General features: G+C 44.6%; 1 protein-coding gene across 1 annotated transcript in view; it reads left to right on the top strand.

The window, feature by feature from the left end:
* The first annotated feature begins 5408 nt into the window (after positions 1 to 5408).
* Positions 5409 to 21771, top strand: part of CCDC149 (coiled-coil domain containing 149) — a 214667-nt gene continuing 198304 nt past the window's right edge. The window contains exon 1 of the mRNA XM_063921861.1: positions 5409 to 5534. Coding sequence (XP_063777931.1) covers positions 5487 to 5534 — 48 coding nt within the window. The 5' untranslated portion in view covers positions 5409 to 5486. The remainder of the gene's footprint in view (positions 5535 to 21771) is intronic.

Below are 21771 nucleotides of genomic sequence, written 5' to 3'. Positions count from 1 at the left end.
AGCATAAACAGACAAACAAACAAACATAAAAAGTCCTAGCACTGCTTGTGCTCAGCAATCAGTCCGCTGCAATGGCTTGCAGCCCCACTTGCTGCCCTCGCCTGTCACAGCCAACGTCCACAGTCCCTGGCACTACAAACTGCACCCTACTCACTGGCCTCTAACAAGCATAAGCGTCACCTGCAGCGGGTTTAAACACTTCCTGTTCTCAGTGATGAGTCCCTGTGGAATCTGGGCACAAAACCTGGAATTCCAAATCTCTACTGCAGCTGCAGAATGTACAGGTCATGTTTTCTCCTCACTTGAAGGGAGCTGATCCCACCAGAATGTGAACAAATCAGGTGAGAGACCACCCCTCTCACCACTTCAGTGGTATGTCACTGGTGCGCGGACCTCCAGAGGTCACAGTTCCGGCCTGATGCTGCGTGTGTTGCCTGTTTGCGGTGTACAAAACCCTCTGCCACTGGGCACCCCTGAATTCTATCTGGCATACATCCTGCCGAGTTCCTGCCATCTGCGCTGCATGGGTACTATCCAATCCAGGGCTGGTTAATGCTCACATGATTCGCTCATCCAATGGCTGCTGACCAGGGGGTATATAGGAAGAGTCCCAGGCTGTGGATCATTGCCTTGAACAACGTGTCGCATCATATCATACTTTCCTACCTGACCCTCTCCATGAGGGAGAAAATGCTCTGTTCCTGGACTTTCCTGGTAATGTATGATTGCCATCACCTGTGGTGAGCTAGTTCATTGATAAGAAAGGTGTTTCACCACAGGTGATGGCAATCATACATTACCAGGAAGGTCCAGGAACAGAGCATTTTCTCCCTCATGGAGAGGGTCAGGTAGGCAAGTATGCATCATATGCACAGCATCCCCTGGCTCCAGTCTCTAGTCTCCTGAGACTCTTCTGTGTCAGCGCACTGTGGAACTACAGGCCCTGTGTTGGGTATTGAGGACCGAGTTTGCAGTGCATGTTTTGCAGGTAACCCAGCAAGTGCACAGGTGTATTAATTACTCACTGACAAATTTTAAAAGGTTCACAGGTGGAGCTAATTATGTCACTTGTAATTCTGTTAGGAGACCTGCAAAACATGCACCGTGTGGGGTCCTGAGGACTGAGTTTGAGAACCTGTGAGTTAGAGACTCTCTCCAGGTGCTGCATTACCACTCTCTCCTGCTCGTTAGCCGTCTGCTGCAGCATTGTGTTATTCCACCTGCACTAAGGAATCCTGCTCCATTTCTCAGCTGTCTCCTGCTAAACCAAACCTGGTTCCATTACTGCCAAGTATACCAACTGCCAAATAGTTCTGCTCCAGTTCACCATCGGCTCCCAGGCCGACCATTGATTGTTCCAATCCACCATCGGTTTACAGGCCGATTATCAATTGTATCAGTTTACCATCCACTCCCAGATCAAACAGTAACCAACATAGGCGTGCCCCATACTTGCCTACCCGACCCTCTCCATGAGGGAGAAAATTCTCTATTCCTGGACTTTCCTGGTAATGTATGATTGCCATCACCTGTGGTGAAACACCTTTCTTATCAATTAACTAGCTCACCACAGGTGATGGCAATCATACATTACCAGGAAAGTCCAGGAACAGAGCATTTTCTCCCTCATGGAGACGGTCAGGTAGGCAAGTATGGCGTGCGCAGACGCCGACATGCGGGTGCCGCTCCGGACTCCCCCCCACCCTCCGCCAGGTAACTGACTACGTCCTCCACCCCTTCCACTGGGACATAAGACTGCTCACCTGGACCGCCCAGGTAAGCAGTCTATATCCAGGACAGGGGAGGTAAGAGTAGACTATAATGCCATGGAGGGTGGGAAGTCCGGAGCGGCACCCGCATGTCGGCGTCAGCGCACGCCTATGAGAACCAAGAGACTCTTCTCTTACCAGAGACGTTATCAGCTCCCACGCTGAATCTTGTTGCATGCCATTGTTGTTCCTGTTTATTATTTCCTCTGTGTGTGTGTGTGACTGTGTGTGTGTGTGTGTGTGTGTGTGTGTGACTGTGTGTGTGTGTGTGTGTGTGTGTGTGTGTGTGTGTGTGTGTGTGTGTGTGTGTGTGTGACTGTGTGTGTGTGTGTGTGTAATATTAATAAATATTATTTGCGCACATGCGCGGGAATTTACTTCAGCTTCCTCGCTTTCTCCATCGCACCACCACTGACCCACCTGTGCCCCCTCTGGGAACAGACACAAACACAGACCTGACACCCATGATCTACAGGGTACATAATAATTTCCCCTGTGCAGGGGCAGATGCTAACATGGGGGAATAAATGTCTACCAGATATAAGCTTTGGTAGGTCAAACAATAGAGCAAATGATAACCTATTAATGCATTACTATAGGCTTCCTATATCCCAGTTAGCTATAATGCACATCCTTAATGCAAGTCTTATATTTAAACATAACATAGCAACCAATTTTCCCAAATCCTAAATATGAAGAAATATGCTTTGAAGATTCATATCTTCTATGACAACCATACTGTATAATACTACTGTGTAATGAGTATTAGCACTGAGCTACACTTCTTTGTTAATTCTGTAATTACAGACTAATGGAAAATTGACTTGAAATTCAAAGTCCGATAGTTGAATGGATAAATGACACAGATATGCTAAGCTTATTACCTGACCACTTCTTCCACCTTTAAAGGACTAGATAGAGAAAGGAGTACAATAGATTTGATAACTTGTGTTGATTGTGACACTCATATGCAGCGGCGGCTCCTACCTAATTGTAGGAAGGGGGCCGCTGCTACCCCTATGCGAGGAGTAGAGAGAGGTCCTGGACCTGCGCAATGGATCTAACATGCGCCAGGGCCGGAGAATGCGCACAAGTTGTAGTGTGACTGCGCATGCGCAAAACACCAGTTTCTATGGACTGCATCGGCTGCAGCCCATAGAAGCCAGCTAGGGCTGCAGGAAAGGCAGGGAGTGGCTCCCTGCTGCAAGCACTCTCTCTGCTTATTTGCTAATAATTCTAAATTTGGATAAAGACATTTATATAAAAGAAAATGGGGCTGAGGGAAGCAAACACAGCAAGCACTCTGCTCCTGGACAAACCATACTGGAATGTGAGGGCCGTAGGGAGGGGTGTGGTAGTAGTGCTGTCTCCAGGGCTGGACTGCCCACCTGGCACTTCTGCCAGAAGGGCCCATGGTCTGGTGGGCCTGTCTGGTCACCCCCCGCCCAAAGTGCACGTTTCAAAGAAATATGGGGGCGTGCAGCAAGTTCACGACCCCCCCCCTGACTCGCGGCATGTCCCTCCTACTTCAAAGAAATATGGGGGGTGCTGCGAGTTTACGCCCCCCTCAACGCGTTTCATCCATGTATTTCTGCCAGGACTTCATCAGAAGGAATAGAAACAGATGGACAAAATGCATTGGAAGAAATAGATGGACGAAACACGAAACAGGTTATATGCTACTCCTGTTCTGGGACCTGCCTGCTGCTGTTTCGCTATGATACAGATAAGCTCTATTTGCACTGATTCAAATTCTGTGCACATTGTGTACGCTTAACTTAATTTTTTTTTTTTAAATAAATCACCTTTTTTTAAGCCTATTGCACTAGATATTATTTTATTTTTTTGGTATATTTGCACTATATAGTTAACTTCCAAAGGACCGGGGGAGCTGAAAATCGGTTCCAGGATTAATTATTATCACAAGCGCTTTTGCACAAAGGTATAGGCTTTATATATGGTACAGTACATGTACAGCTCCTAACTGCCATTTTTCAAACCCAGCCTGTGACATGGCTGTTTGGAGCTGATTGGCTGGTACTTTATCTCCATCCATGGCTTAGTAAATAAATACACCCCAGTGTCTTTACTGGCATCAGACACTGTGGTTAGCATACACACTCAGGCTTAGGTCTGAGAACACAGGTACAAACAGAACATAAACAGACAAACAAACATAAAAAGTCCTAGCACTGCTTGTGCTCAGCAATCAGTCCGCTGCAATGGCTTGCAGCCCCACTTGCTGCCCTCGCCTGTCACAGCCAACGTCCACAGTCCCTGGCACTACAAACTGCACCCTACTCACTGGCCTCTAACAAGCATAAGCGTCACCTGCAGCGGGTTTAAACACTTCCTGTTCTCAGTGATGAGTCCCTGTGGAATCTGGGCACAAAACCTGGAATTCCAAATCTCTACTGCAGCTGCAGAATGTACAGGTCATGTTTTCTCCTCACTTGAAGGGAGCTGATCCCACCAGAATGTGAACAAATCAGGTGAGAGACTACCCCTCTCACCACTATATATATATATATATATATACTCACCTTGACAAAGGGGCGTGTGTGCCCCGAAACGTCGGCTATCTTGATGTGAAATACACGTTGATCTTTGACTACAAATCCCACGAGTGCCGCTGCTGTTTGAACTAGGCGACTACATCATTTTTTCCAGAAGGCACCGGGGTGTTACTGACAGAGGGGTGAGTGCCGGTCCATACAAAGACTTTATATATATATATGTATATATATATATATATATATAAATGTATATATATATATATATATATATATATATGGTAAAGGGGAGGACTGGGGTTTAAGCGACCAATGGTGTCTATATGCTAATAAATAGTATAAAAAACATTTGAAAACCAGTTTTCTAAAAATAAAGGGGAATTTATCTCAGATATAATTAACAATAAAAAAAGATTTTTAAAATAAAAAGAGTTTTGCAACAATTAAAAAACAATTTTTCATGTAAAAATTGACTAAAAAATAGAATTAAGAATATCGAGATATAAATAAAAATAGGAGGTTCTTAGTTTATTGTGAAGGAGGTCATAGAGGGAATGACCAACGCGTTTCGTCCTTTAGACTTCTTCAAGGGGTAATAGTGCACTGTACAGGGACGGGCTCCTATTTATACCTCCTTACATTAGGGAATTAATTCTGACATCACATCCTGTTTAGGAGGTGGATATGTGTAATAATGAAAAAACATATTTCATCTCAATACATATAAAATATATATAATTTATATGTATTTTCTTATTTAGGCTTGCCATTATATTCCTTTAATCCAGGGCACCTTTTGATTTACACCTTGAATTTAGCCTGCCACAGAACCTTGGTAAATCTTAAGTGTCCGGGATGACAGGTATGGCAACCCTACAATCTAGTACATTTGTAAATGTGAATACAGCAGTATTTCAAATAGTGCATGATGACGAATATATAGCAAAATGTTTAACAATCAGTCTAACTTTATATCAAAAGCAAGCAGGCCGAGCTATTTTATAGACATATAAGGCGGATTACAGATATATTGGACGCAGGCTGATAAGAAGTGGTGTAACAGGTTTGTCACATATGCTGTCTCTGTACACACCCCCTCCCTTGCAGGGTTAGTTAGAGCTGACGTAGTATAAACAGTGCAGGCAATGGGTGATCTGCTTATGGATGACTGGATTACAGTGTGCTGTAACACGGCCTGACAGTCATGCAGGATAATCACACAGAGAGTGACTGGCAAGGGCTTGTCAGTGAGGTGAGTACAGCAGTCATGGATCTAATATGCATACCACCAGCACACATAGTAACACAGGGCCTAATTCAGACCTGATCGCTAGCAAGCGATTTTTACGCTGCTGTGATCAGATAGTCGCCGCCTACATGGGGAGTGTATTTTAACTGTGCAAGTGTACGAACGCGTGTGTAGCAGAGCTATGCAAACAGATTTTGTGCAGTCTCTGCGCAGGCCAGGACTTACTCAGCCTCTGCGATCACATCAGCCTGTCCGGGACCGGAATTGACGTCAGACACCCGCCCTGCAAACGCTTGGACATGCCTGCGTTTTTCCAACCACTCCCAGAAAACGGTCAGTTGCCACCCACAAACGTCATTCTTCCTGTCAATCTCCTTGCGATCGCCCATGTGATCGGATCCGTCGCACAAACCCATCGCTGAGCGGCGATCCGCTTTGTACCCGTGCAACGCGCCTGCAGCGATCAGGCCTGAATTACCCCCATAGTCTACAGTCTGCAAATATACAGTAGTACTATATATAATATACTGCGCAGAAATATTATGCTGTATCATGCATCATGCTGTATATATCTGTATATATTATTATGCCAAGAGTGTGTACATATAAGTAGATAAGTGCATATTTTAGAGCTATTTATCCTATAATAATGCAGAGTCTTGTGATCATCCTGGGTGCAGGAAAGAATCAGTGCTACCTAGTGATGAGCGGGTTTGGTTTCTCGGAAACCGAACCCCCCCCGAACTTCACCCTTTTTACATGGGTCCGAGGCAAACTCGGATTCTCCCGTATGGCTCGGTTAACCCGAGTGCGCCCGAACGTCATCATCCCGCTGTCGGATTCTCGCGAGATTCGGATTCTATATAAGCAGCCGCACGTCGACGCCATTTTCACTCGTGCATTGGAAATGTTAGGGAGAGGACGTGGCTGGCGTCCTCACCGTTTATTCATTGTTGAGTTGATGCAAATATTTGTGCTTGCTTATATCATTGTGGGGACTGGGGAGCAGCTTTATATTAATATAGGAGGAGTACAGTGCAGAGTTTTGCTGATCAGTGACCACCAGTTTTATCCGTTCTCTGCCTGAAAAAAACGCTCCTTATCTGTGCTCAGTGTGCTGCATATATCTGTGCTCACACTGCTTAATTGTGGGGACTGGGGAGCAGCTGTATTATATAGCAGGAGTACAGTGCAGAGTTTTGCTGACAGTGACCACCAGTATACGTTGTCTGCCTGAAAAACACTCCATATCTGTGCTCAGTGTGCTGCTTATTGTTGGGACTGGGGAACACTAGTATAATATATATATATATATAGGAGGAGTACAGTGCAGAGTTTTGCTGACCAGTGACCACCAGTATATAATATATAGCATTACGGTACAGTAGGCCACTGCTTTACCTACCTCTGTGTCGTCAGGTATACTATCCATCTACATTCTATACTTGTGGTGCATTTTTTTTTTGCAGTTTGCTGACACAGTGACCACCAGTATATATAGCAGTACGGTACAGAAGGCCACTGCTGTACCTACCTCTGTGTCGTCAAGTATACTATCCATCTACATTCTATTAGTGATGAGCGGGCTCGGTTCCTCGGAATCCGAACCCGCCCGAACTTCACCTTTTTTTTACACGGGTCCGAGCGACTCGGATCCTCCCGCCTTGCTCGGTTAACCCGAGCGCGCCCGAACGTCATCATCCCGCTGTCGGATTCTCGCGAGACTCGGATTCTATATAAGGAGCCGCGCGTCGCCGCCATTTTCACACGTGCATTGAGATTGATAGGGAGAGGACGTGGCTGGCGTCCTCTCCGAGTCCGTTGTATTATATTAGAACTTAGTTAGTTATAATTGTGGGGAGGATTGGGGACGGGGAGCAGCTGTTAGGGAGTACAGTGCAGGGTTTTGAGTTTAATCCGTTGTTTCTCTGCCTGAAAAAAAACGCTCCACCATATCTGTGCTCACTCAGTGTGCTGCACTGCTGCATGATATATCTGTGCTGAGTGCACTGCTCACACTGCCTAATTGTGGGGACTGGGGAGCAGTTATAGCAGGAGTACAGTGCACAGTTTTGCTGACAGTGACCACCAGTCCAGTATACGTTTGTCTGCCTGAAAAACACTGTGGTGTTTTTTTTTTCTTTCTTCATGCTAGTTTGTTTAGCAGTCTGCTGACACTGCAGTGTCCACCAGGTCCGTTATACAGTATATTATATATATAATTAAGCACTAAGCAGCAGTACGGTAGGCCACGGCTGTACCTACCTCTGTGTCGACTCGTCACTCGTCGTCCATAAGTATAAGTAATACTATCCATCCATCTACATTGTATACCTGTGGTGTTTTTTTTTCTTTGCAGTCTGCTGCTGACACTGTCCACCAGGTCCGTTATACAGTATATTATATTTATATATAAGCACTAAGCAGCAGTACGGTAGGCCACGGCTGTACCTACCTCTGTGTCGTCACTCGTCGTCCATAAGTATAAGTAATACTATACTATCCATCCATCTACATTGTATACCTGTGGTGGTTTTTTTTTCTTTCTTCATACTAGTTTAGCAGTCTGCTAACACTGTCCACCAGGTCCGTTATACACACAGTATATTATATTTATATATAAGCACTAAGCAGCAGTACGGTAGGCCACGGCTGTACCTACCTCTGTCGTCAGTGCACTCGTCGTCCATAAGTATAAGTAATACTATACTATCCATCCATCTACATTGTATACCTGTGGTGGTTTTTTTTTCTTTCTTCATACTAGTTTAGCAGTCTGCTGACACTGCCCACCAGGTCTGTTATACAGTATATTATATTTATATGTAAGCACTAAGCAGCAGTACGGTAGGCCACGGCTGTACCTACCTCTGTGTCGTCACTCGTCGTCCATAAGTATAAGTAATACTATACTATCCATCCATCTACATTGTATACCTGTGGTGTTTTTTTTTCTTTCTTCATACTAGTTTAGCAGTCTGCTGACACTGTCCACCAGGTCCGTTATACAGTATATTATATTTATATATAAGCACTAAGCAGCAGTACGGTAGGCCACGGCTGTACCTACCTCTGTGTCGTCACTCGTCGTCCATAAGTATAAGTAATACTATACTATCCATCCATCTACATTGTATACCTGTGGTGGTTTTTTTTTCTTTCTTCATACTAGTTTAGCAGTCTGCTGACACTGTCCACCAGGTCCGTTATACAGTATATTATATATATAATTAAGCACTAAGCAGCAGTACGGTAGGCCACGGCTGTACCTACCTCTGTGTCGACTCGTCACTCGTCGTCCATAAGTATAAGTAATACTATCCATCCATCTACATTGTATACCTGTGGTGTTTTTTTTTTTCTTTCTTCATACTAGTTTAGCAGTCTGCTGCTGACACTGTCCACCAGGTTCGTTATACAGTATATTATATTTATATATAAGCACTAAGCAGCAGTACGGTAGGCCACGGCTGTACCTACCTCTGTGTCGTCACTCGTCGTCCATAAGTATAAGTAATACTATACTATCCATCCATCTACATTGTATACCTGTGGTGTTTTTCTTTCTTCATACTAGTTTAGCAGTCTGCTGACACTGTCCACCAGGTCCGTTATACACACAGTATATTATATTTATATATAAGCACTAAGCAGCAGTACGGTAGGCCACGGCTGTACCTACCTCTGTGTCGTCAGTGCACTCGTCGTCCATAAGTATAAGTAATACTATACTATCCATCCATCTACATTGTATACCTGTGGTGGTTTTTTTTTCTTTCTTCATACTAGTTTAGCAGTCTGCTGACACTGTCCACCAGGTCCGTTATACAGTATATTATATTTATATATAAGCACTAAGCAGCAGTACGGTAGGCCACGGCTGTACCTACCTCTGTGTCGTCACTCGTCGTCCATCAGTATAAGTAATACTATACTATCCATCCATCTACATTGTATACCTGTGGTGTTTTTTTTTTCTTTCTTCATACTAGTTTAGCAGTCTGCTGACACTGTCCACCAGGTCCGTTATACAGTATATTATATTTATATATAAGCACTAAGCAGCAGTACGGTAGGCCACGGCTGTACCTACCTTTGTGTCGTCACTCGTCGTCCATAAGTATAAGTAATACTATACTATCCATCCATCTACATTGTATACCTGTGGTGGTTTTTTTTTCTTTCTTCATACTAGTTTAGCAGTCTGCTGACACTGTCCACCAGGTCCGTTATACAGTATATTATATTTATATATAAGCACTAAGCAGCAGTACGGTAGGCCACGGCTGTACCTACCTCTGTGTCGTCACTCGTCGTCCATAAGTATAAGTAATACTATACTATCCATCCATCTACATTGTATACCTGTGGTGGTTTTTTTTTCTTTCTTCATACTAGTTTAGCAGTCTGCTGACACTGTCCACCCGGTCCGTTATACAGTATATTATATTTATATATAAGCACTAAGCAGCAGTACGGTAGGCCACGGCTGTACCTACCTCTGTGTCGTCACTCGTCGTCCATAAGTATAAGTAATACTATACTATCCATCCATCTACATTGTATACCTGTGGTGGTTTTTTTTTCTTTCTTCATACTAGTTTAGCAGTCTGCTGACACTGTCCACCAGGTCCGTTATACAGTATATTATATTTATATATAAGCACTAAGCAGCAGTACGGTAGGCCACGGCTGTACCTACCTCTGTGTCGTCACTCGTCGTCCATAAGTATAAGTAATACTATACTATCCATCCATCTACATTGTATACCTGTGGTGGTTTTTTTTTCTTTCTTCATACTAGTTTAGCAGTCTGCTGACACTGTCCACCAGGTCCGTTATACAGTATATTATATTTATATATAAGCACTAAGCAGCAGTACGGTAGGCCACGGCTGTACCTACCTCTGTGTCGTCACTCGTCGTCCATAAGTATAAGTAATACTATACTATCCATCCATCTACATTGTATACCTGTGGTGGTTTTTTTTTCTTTCTTCATACTAGTTTAGCAGTCTGCTGACACTGTCCACCAGGTCCGTTATACAGTATATTATATTTATATATAAGCACTAAGCAGCAGTACGGTAGGCCACGGCTGTACCTACCTCTGTGTCGTCACTCGTCGTCCATAAGTATAAGTAATACTATACTATCCATCCATCTACATTGTATACCTGTGGTGTTTTTTTTTTTCTTTCTTCATACTAGTTTAGCAGTCTGCTGACACTGTCCACCAGGTCCGTTATACAGTATATTATATTTATATATAAGCACTAAGCAGCAGTACGGTAGGCCACGGCTGTACATACCTCTGTGTTGTCACTCGTCGTCCATAAGTATAAGTAATACTATACTATCCATCCATCTACATTGTATACCTGTGGTGGTTTTTTTTTCTTTCTTCATACTAGTTTAGCAGTCTGCTGACACTGTCCACCAGGTCCATTATACAGTATATTATATTTATATATAAGCACTAAGCAGCAGTACGGTAGGCCACGGCTGTACCTACCTCTGTGTCGTCACTCGTCGTCCATAAGTATAAGTAATACTATACTATCCATCCATCTACATTGTATACCTGTGGTGGTTTTTTTTTCTTTCTTCATACTAGTTTAGCAGTCTGCTGACACTGTCCACCAGGTCCGTTATACAGTATATTATATTTATATATAAGCACTAAGCAGCAGTACGGTAGGCCACGGCTGTACCTACCTCTGTGTCGTCACTCGTCGTCCATAAGTATAAGTAATACTATACTATCCATCCATCTACATTGTATACCTGTGGTGGGTTTTTTTTTCTTTCTTCATACTAGTTTAGCAGTCTGCTGACACTGTCCACCAGGTCCGTTATACAGTATATTATATTTATATATAAGCACTAAGCAGCAGTACGGTAGGCCACGGCTGTACATACCTCTGTGTTGTCACTCGTCGTCCATAAGTATAAGTAATACTATACTATCCATCCATCTACATTGTATACCTGTGGTGCCTTTTAGTTGTGCGCAAAATATGGAGAACAAAAATGTGGAGGTTAAAAAAATAGGGAAAGATCAAGATCCACTTCCACCTCGTGCTGAAGCTGCTGCCACTAGTCATGGCCGAGACGATGAAATGCCATCAACGTCGTCTGCCAAGGCCGATGCCCAATGTCATAGTACAGAGCATGTAAAATCCAAAACACAAAAGATCAGTAAAAAAATGACCCAAAAATCAAAATTAAAAGCGTCTGAGGAGAAGCGTAAACTTGCCAATATGCCATATACGACACGGAGTAGCAAGGAACGGCTGAGGCCCTGGCCTATGTTCATGGCTAGTGGTTCAGCTTCACATGAGGATGGAAGCACTCATCCTCTCGCTAGAAAAAAGAAAAGACTTGCGGCAAAAGCACAGCAAAGAACTGTGCGTTCTTCGAAATCCCAAATCCCAAAGGAGAGTCCAATTGTGTCGGTTGCGATGCCTGACCTTCCCAACACTGGACGGGAAAAGCTTGCGCCTTCCACCATTTGCACGCCCCCTGAAAGTGTTGAAAGGAGCACCCGCAGTCCAGTTCCTGATAGTGAAATTGAAGATGTCAGTGTTGAAGTACACCAGGATGAGGATATGGGTGTTGCTGGCGCTGGGGAGGAAATTGACAAGGAGGATTCTGATGGTGAGGTGGTTTGTTTAAGTCAGGCACCCGGGGAGACACCTGTTGTCCGTGGGAGGAATATGGCCATTGACATGCCTGGTGAAAATACCAAAAAAATCAGCTCTTCAGTGTGGAAGTATTTCAACAGAAATGCGGACAACAGGTGTCAAGCCGTGTGTTGCCTTTGTCAAGCTGTAATAAGTAGGGGTAAGGACGTTAACCACCTCGGAACATCCTCCCTTATACGTCACCTGCAGCGCATTCATAATAAGTCAGTGACAAGTTCAAAAACTTTGGGCGACAGCGGAAGCAGTCCACTGACCAGTAAATCCCTTCCTCTTGTAACCAAGCTCGCGCAAACCACACCACCAACTCCCTCAGTGTCAATTTTCTCCTTACCCAGGAAAGCCAATAGTCCTGCAGGCCATGTCACTGGCAAGTCTGACGAGTCCTCTCCTGCCTGGGATTCCTCCGATGCATCCTTGAGTGTAACGCCTACTGCTGCTGGCGCTGCTGTTGTTGCTGCTGGGAGTCGATCGTCATCCCAGAGGGGAAGTCAGAAGACCACTTGTACTACTTCCAGTAAGCAATTGACTGTCCAACTGTCATTTGCGAGGAAGATGAAATATCACAGCAGTCATCCTGTTGCAAAGCGGATAACTGAGGCCTTGACAACTATGTTGGTGTTAGACGTGCGTCCGGTATCCGCCGTTAGTTCACAGGGAACTAGACAATTTCTTGAGGTAGTGTGCCCCCGTTACCAAATACCATCTAGGTTCCACTTCTCTAGGCAGGCGATACCGAGAATGTACACGGACGTCAGAAAAAGACTCCACAGTGTCCTAAAAAATGCAGTTGTACCCAATGTCCATTTAACCACGGACATGTGGACAAGTGGAGCAGGGCAGACTCAGGACTACATGACTGTGACAGCCCACTGGGTAGATGTATTGCCTCCCGCTGCAAGAACAGCAGCGGCGGCACCAGTAGCAGCATCTCGTAAACGCCAACTCGTTCCTAGGCAGGCTACGCTTTGTATCACCGCTTTCCAGAATACGCACACAGCTGAAAACCTCTTACGGCAACTGAGGAAGATCATCGCAGAATGGCTTACCCCAATTGGACTCTCCTGGGGATTTGTGGCATCGGACAACGCCAGCAATATTGTGCGTGCATTACATCTGGGCAAATTCCAGCACGTCCCATGTTTTGCACATACCTTGAATTTGGTGGTGCAGAATTATTTAAAAAACGAAAGGGGTGTGCAAGAGATGCTGTCGGTGGCCAGAAGAATTGCGGGCCACTTTCGGCGTGCAGGCACCGCGTACAGAAGACTGGAGCACCACCAAAAAAACCTGAACCTGCCCTGCCATCATCTGAAGCAAGAGGTGGTAACGAGGTGGAATTCAACCCTCTATATGCTTCAGAGGATGGAGGAGCAGCAAAAGGCCATTCAAGCCTATACATCTGCCCACGATATAGGCAAAGGAGGTGGAATGCACCTGTCTCAAGCGCAGTGGAGAATGATTTCAACGTTGTGCAAGGTTCTGCTGCCCTTTGAACTTGCCTCACGTGAAGTCAGTTCAGACACTGCCAGCCTGAGTCAGGTCATTCCCCTCATCAGGCTTTTGCAGAAGAAGCTGGAGGCATTGAAGGAGGAGCTAAAACAGAGCGATTCCGCTAGGCATGTGGGACTTGTGGATGGAGCCCTTCATTCGCTTAACCAGGATTCACGTGTGGTCAATCTGTTGAAATCAGAGCACTACATTTTGGCCACCGTGCTCGATCCTAGATTTAAAACCTACGTTGGATCTCTCTTTCCGGCAGACACAAGTCTGCAGGGGTTCAAAGAACTGCTGGTGAGAAAATTGTCAAGTCAAGCGGAACGCGACCTGTCAACATCTCCTCCTTCACATTCTCCCGCAACTGGGGGTGCGAGGAAAAGGCTACGAATTCCGAGCCCACCCGCTGGCGGTGATGCAGGGCAGTCTGGAGCGACTGCTGATGCTGACATCTGGTCCGGACTGAAGGACCTGCCAACGATTACTGACATGTCGTCTACTGTCACTGCATATGATTCTCTCACCATTGAAAGAATGGTGGAGGATTATATGAGTGACCGCATCCAAGTAGGCACGTCAGACAGTCCGTACGTATACTGCCAGGGAAAAGAGGCAATTTGGAGGCCCTTGCACAAACTGGCTTTATTCTACCTAAGTTGCCCTCCCTCCAGTGTGTACTCCGAAAGAGTGTTTAGTGCCGCCGCTCACCTTGTCAGCAATCGGTGTACGAGGTTACTTCCAGAAAATGTGGAGAAGATGATGTTCATTAAAATGAATTATAATCAATTACTCCATGGAGACATTCACCAGCAGCAATTGCCTCCAGAAAGTACACGGGGATCTGAGATGGTGGATTCCAGTGGGGACGAATTAATAATCTGTGAGGAGGGGGATGTACACAGGGAAAGGGGTGATGAATCGGACGATGATGATGAGGTGGACATCTTGCCTCTGTAGAGCCAGTTTGTGCAAGGAGAGATTGATTGCTTCTTTTTTGGTGGGGGCCCAAACCAACCAGTCATTTCAGTCACAGTCGTGTGGCAGACCCTGTCGCTGAAATGATGGGTTCGTTAAAGTGTGCATGTCCTGTTTATACAACATAAGGGTGGGTGGGAGGGCCCAAGGACAATTCCATCTTGCACCTCTTTTTTCTTTTTTTCTTCTTTGCGTCATGTGCTGTTTGGGGAGTATTTTTTGGAAGGGCCATCCTGCGTGACACTGCAGTGCCACTCCTAGATGGGCCAGGTGTTTGTATCGGCCACTAGGGTCGCTTAGCTTACTCACACAGCTACCTCATTGCGCCTCTTTTTTTTCTTCTTTGCGTCATGTGCTGTTTGGGGAGTATTTTTTGGAAAGGCCATCCTGCGTGACACTGCAGTGCCACTCCTAGATGGGCCAGGTGTTTGTGTCGGCCACTAGGGTCGCTTAGCTTACTCACACAGCTACCTCATTGCGCCTCTTTTTTTTCTTCTTTGCGTCATGTGCTGTTTGGGGAGTATTTTTTGGAAGGGCCATCCTGCGTAACACTGCAGTGCCACTCCTAGATGGGCCAGGTGTTTGTGTCGGCCACTAGGGTCGCTTAGCTTACTCACACAGCTACCTCATTGCGCCTCTTTTTTTTCTTCTTTGCGTCATGTGCTGTTTGGGGAGTATTTTTTGGAAGGGCCATCCTGCATGACACTGCAGTGCCACTCCTAGATGGGCCAGCTGTTTGTGTCGGCCACTAGGGTCGCTTAGCTTACTCACACAGCTACCTCATTGCGCCTCTTTTTTTCCTTCTTTGCGTCATGTGCTGTTTGGGGAGTATTTTTTGGAAGGGCCATCCTGCCTGACACTGCAGTGCCACTCCTAGATGGGCCAGGTGTTTGTGTCGGCCACTTGGGTCGCTTAGCTTAGCCATCCAGCGACCTCGGTGCAAATTTTAGGACTAAAAATAATATTGTGAGGTGTGAGGTGTTCAGAATAGACTGAAAATGAGTGGAAATTATGGTTATTGAGGTTAATAATACTATGGGATCAAAATGACCCCCAAATTCTATGATTTAAGCTGTTTTTTAGGGTTTTTTGAAAAAAACACCCGAATCCAAAACACACCCGAATCCGACAAAAAAAATTCGGTGAGGTTTTGCCAAAACGCGTTCGAACCCAAAACACGGCCACGGAGCCGAACCCAAAACCAAAACACAAAACCCGAAAAATTTCGGGTGCACATCCCTACATTCTATACCTGTGGTGCATTTTAGTTTTGCAGTTTGCTGACACAGTGACCACCAGTATATATAGCAGTACGGTACGGAAGGCCACTGCTGTACCTACCTCTGTGTCGTCAAGTATACTATCCATCTACATTCTATACCTGTGGTGCATTTTAGTTTTGCAGTTTGCTGACACAGTGACCACCAGTATATATAGCAGTACGGTACGGAAGGCCACTGCTGTACCTACCTCTGTGTCGTCAAGTATACTATCCATCTACATTCTATACCTGTGGTGCGACCTTTGTGCGCCTCTTTTTTTCTTTGCATCATGTGCTGTTTGGGGACAATTTTTTTGAAGTGCCATCCTGCCTGACACTGCAGTGCCACTCCTAGATGGGCCAGATGTTTGTGTCGGCCACTTGTGTCGCTTAGCTTAGCCATCCAGCGACCTTGGTGCACCTCTATTTTTCTTTGCATCATGTGCTGTTTGGGGACTATTTTTTTGAAGTGCCATCCTGCCTGACACTGCAGTGCCACTCCTAGATGGGCCAGGTGTTTGTGTCGGCCACTTGTGTCGCTTAGCTTAGTCACACAGCGTCCTTGGTGCGCCTCTTTTTTTCTTTGCATCGTGTGCTGTTTGGGGACTATTTTTTTGAAGTGCCATCCTGCCTGACACTGCAGTGCCACTCCTAGATGGGCCAGGTGTTTGTGTCGGCCACTTGGGTCGCTTAGCTTAGTCACACAGCTACCTCATTGCGCCTCTTTTTTTCTTTGCATCATGTGCTGTTTGGGGACTATTTTTTTGAAGTGCCATCCTGTCTGACACTGCAGTGCCACTCCTAGATGGGCCAGGTGTTTGTGTTGGCCACTTGGGTCGCTTAGCTTAGTCATCCAGCGACCTTGGTGCAAATTTTAGGACTAAAAATAATATTGTGAGGTGTGAGGTGTTCAGAATAGACTGAAAATGAGTGGAAATTATGGTTATTGAGGTTAATAATACTATGGGATCAAAATGACCCCAAATCCTATGATTTAAGCTGTTTTTGAGGGTTTTTTGTAAAAAAACACCCGAATCCAAAACACACCCGAATCCGACAAAAAATTTTCAGGGAGGTTTTGCCAAAACGCATCCGAATCCAAAACACGGCCGCGGAACCGAATCCAAAACCAAAACACAAAACCCGAAAAATATTCGGTGCACATCACTAGTGCTACCATATGTGAGTGATAGCATGGTGACTGTACCTCAGCATTATAATACCATACATCCTAACTGTCTCGATTGTAGTGGGACAGTCCCTATATTCGAACACCGTCCCGCTGTCCCACCAGCGGGCAGTAGTGTCCTGCGAGCAGGGGGGGGGGGGGGGATTTGGGGGATCCTTTGATCCCCCTCTGCTTTGCGCACGGCATCTATTCAGTCCTGGGAGGCGAGCAGGGGGGCTGCCCAGCTGCTCGGAAAGTGCTGGGCACGCCCCCCAAATACTAGAAAATGGGTCAGTGTGCTAGGCCATGCCCCTCTCACATGCGGCTACGCCCCCTTCCCAGGTCGCGCGCGGCTCTGCCACACAAGGGTCCTTCTATTTTCTCAAAAGTTGGGAGGTATGTAATACGCAGGGGGCGGATGGGGATGGAAAACTAGCCAGGGAATTTTCTGGTAGCAGCCCTAATGTGGGTGGGGTCTGTTGAGGAAAAAGGGGTTTTGAGGAGGGCAGGATACATTTGCGATTTCTATTGATATGAAATCACACACTTCCGATAATAATAGAATTAGCATGAAAGGCTAGAGCGTCAAATTGTAAAAAAAAAAAAAATAGTAATAATATACCAGTCTGGGGGGTATGTGTGCATATTGGAAGGGAGATGGGAATACGTGGGGTGGAATTTTCATGAGCTGCTTTTCTTTGTTGGGGCCCCTATAGCTGGCTATATTAAGAATGGATGTTCAATGATATCCATCATTGTTATGACCCTTTTACAGCTTTCACATCGCAGACCCGGGTCCAACCCTTTCACACTGCACTTTCGATCTGGGTTATTCCCGGGTTGGCCCCTTTCACACTGAACCCGGGTCACCTATGTAGACACTATGGATGTCATTTAAATGGACTTTTTCTGGCTCACAAAGATGAGGTGTCAAAAGGAAACAAAAGGAGACACAACAACATCCAATCAGCGCATTTTTTTGAGTACCGGGTTAAATAACCTGTGTCAGACCCTTTCACACTGCACATCACCCCTAGTACCACCCGTGTTTAACCCTGCTTTAATCCTGGGTAGAAATGCCGGGTTGCTCGACCCGGGTTATTTCACTTTGGCGCTTTCACACGGCATCTTCACCACGGGTCGACCCGGCAATAACCCGGGATATTCTGGCGATGTGAAAGGGGTTTTTCAGATGTAGCCATGCTTATCTATGCCGCAATGCGTACGCATGGGCATATACATTGCAGCATAGTGTTTGCTCCATAGCTTTAAATAGGTTCGTATTGACAAAGCCTATATGTTTATCCTATTTAAAACACTTTAAAAGGTTAAGAGACACAGTACGCAATTGGCGCAAAAGGTACCGCAAGGGTACACCCTTAGTGTAGCAGACGCTGTGCACAGGGTGTGAGCACAGGCTTCGCAGACACTTACAGAATTAAACTTTAATAACTATACCTTAAGGAATGTACTTATACTGTAAACATTTGTGCAGTGATAAGGTGTAAATGCAACACAGTGTAACCTTGTTAGTTTAAAAGCAGTATGAGCATCTGTGACGCTCTGAGAACCCTTTAGCAATATAATAAACACTCTAATACCGGTCTAAGGTCACAACACCTTTAAGGAAGAGAATGAACGTTCAATTGCAAAAGAATAATACAATACAAGTCATACACTACCAAGATAACATAAAATACCTAACCGAATTACTACACATAAAATACAATAACGACACGATTACATTTAAAGGTGGGAAGGAGAGAGAGAGAGACAGATGGCTTACAACATTAATAGGAGATAAATATGGTTGCAGAGAAACTTACACATGTGGGAGCGATCGCTGCGCAGTTAGTCAATGTTGAGAACCTTTGTGTTGAGAAACTTGTGCTCACCCTGGCTGGCTGTCCCTATATACACAACACACACAGCAACAACACAATGGTCCCTACAATACCGCATGGGACAGAAGCTAGACTCCATTTTGGGAAAAACTCCCATGATTCCAAAGTCTGTAACATATGATTTAAAAGGGAATGCTAGCAGCCATTTTAAATTTGCAAGTCCAAACACATGGCATTCATAGCAGAAGACATAAGACTCCACTATATTCCAAAATGTCTAAGCTTCAATATAATGCATATGTTCTGATTTTACAATTCCAAACCATCTAAATCACCTTTCACAATTTCAAGCCAACACAGTATCTCAATAACCAGGTACCCACAAGTATCAGCCTGCTATTGCTACAAGCACATGACTACAGTAACAAAAGGAAGTATGTTTTGACTTCTAACCTTCAGCAAGATGTATCATATAAAACTACTATAATCTGTTATAAATCACCATCCATAAATGTATACCAGAGATGCTATGCTACAGATTGTCTACTGTTCCAATTCATTACAGATTTCATAGAGTATCATCCCAAACACCCAACAATCACACAACTGCACAAGCATCATTAACCTTAAGCCATTTGTATTTCCAAACTAACTATTCTATGCCAATCATTTCACAACTACTTTACCACAAACACATATTTAAACTATTCTATGCCATTAAGCCATGTGAATTCAATACTTAGCCTTCGTAAGGAGGTCAGTCCTGGTGATGAGCCAGCCATGCTTCTGGGTGCTATGTAGCTGTGTGAGTGACTGTGCCCTGTAATTTCCAGTGGATATATCATACCTGCATTACAGCTGTGGGGGTGTGTCAACCACAGGAAGTGTGTGTCTTTCACAGCATGTGGGCTAGCTGTATCAGTGAGCTGAGCATGTGATCTTGGTTATGCAAAACGTTGGGTGATGACTAACACATTCCTGTCTTGTGGAAAGCTATTGTTTGGCGAATACAAAACAACCCCTGTCTCTGGGTTTTGTTCGGTATTCTCAATGTCCACTTTCAGTTGAGACAATGACATCTCAGCAATCATTCTTCTGGAGAGAATCCTAAACCCATTCGTAAACACAGGTGTTGGCCCTCTATTGAATCTCAAAGCTTAGTGTAATTAAAGGCTATTGTACTCCGTCTGCGGGAAAGAAACTGATTCGGAATACAATTAATCTTCAATTACTATTCCTGTGCTTAACTATGCATAAGAACATGTGAAGCCCTCCCAACATGAAAGCTATTGTTTGGGGAATCTCTAAGGTCAAAGAGCCATCTTGAGACCCACTGATACCTGTTGAACTCAGGGGAATATTAACTTATAAAATACATTATTTTGATAAAATATGCAGCGTGCACACGCATGAAGTGCATATATGGCAACGTGCAGCGTGATATTTTTCTGACTTTGACAGTCCACCCTTTGGCAGTCACCAATAACTGCCACTTCCTAAAACATTTCAAAAAGAGAAAAATATATGTCATATGTAAATACATTTCTATGATTGGGTAAGGGAGGAGAGAAGAAGGTGGGAAAAGGGTATGACCTAGTGAGATAGCAGAAGCATGTGTGTATGAATCCATGTTTGGGGGGTCATGTATCATCGTGCCGTACGTGTTTTAAAATCAAGCTTCGAGGTATTGCGAAGTATACATTTGAATTCCTTCTTATCCCGTATTAAGGGTCTGTGGATGGGCTGTCAAACTTTACCGAGCTCTTTTCGGCTTTTGGTTGCAACAAAATGGGGGAGCACATTTTAGTTGATGATACATGAATGGGGGGATATGTGAGTGCTGATATCTGTGCCTGTATTCCCTATCGACTATGTGTGTCATTACCTGAAGGTTGTAGAAATGAAGATAAGGAGCAATTATGGTAAATGCAGTGATATTCTATGTGAGGTTAATATGCATTTGTTGATTGAAGTCTTGTCTGAAGTCTTGTCTTGATGTACATGTTGACTGTAGTCTCATTGGGCTTTTGCCAAATGTGCGAGCAAAAGTTCTCTCAATGTCCATAGACTTACAAAAAGTGTTGGGCTAGTGTAAAATTAACGTTACTAGGGATAAGGGGGTCTATGGCATAGTCCATCTGTTGTCTGTGTAAAAGGTAGTCAAATTCTTCTTCCAAGCGAGTCCTTGTACCTTGGAGGAAAACAAAGGAGAAACGGGTGAAAGAAACAGGTCGTGGAATCACCTTTTATCACAGCGTGGTTTCAATGGTTGGGTCGTAAATCAAATCAATTTTGTTATGCGATACAGTCATTACTTCAGGCGGTACTTTTTCAATATAACATAATCCTTCTGAGTTTGGGGCAAGCCGCTCATAGGCCTTTCTCCCGCATATGAAATATGCATCATCGGGGAGAACATATGGGACTGAATATGTCATTACCATGTTACACATTTTCCATGTGGACTCTCCTAACCCTAATTCTCCCATCTGTCTGGTACACGTATCCGATTGTATGATATGTGCACAGTATCCTGGTGATACTTCTCCAACTCTCATGATCCTACTTCCTAGGGTATACTTATATCGGAAATATTTTCCACTATCGGCTATGTGGCGTATGAGTTCTGTATCTGTAGGCATTCTATTTGCTCTATATGAAAAGGTCATGGTTTGGTTACTCCATGACACTTCCCAATTTCCCGGCTTTCGGGGATTGGAAATGTTAAAACACACTAGGGAGCTATCCACATGACACTGGTGGAGCCTCAAACTAGGAGGACTGGAGATAT

Source organism: Pseudophryne corroboree, chromosome 1 (genome assembly GCF_028390025.1).
Source record: "Pseudophryne corroboree isolate aPseCor3 chromosome 1, aPseCor3.hap2, whole genome shotgun sequence".
Classification (NCBI taxonomy): domain Eukaryota; kingdom Metazoa; phylum Chordata; class Amphibia; order Anura; family Myobatrachidae; genus Pseudophryne; species Pseudophryne corroboree.
This window is presented reverse-complemented; position numbering and strand designations above follow the sequence as displayed.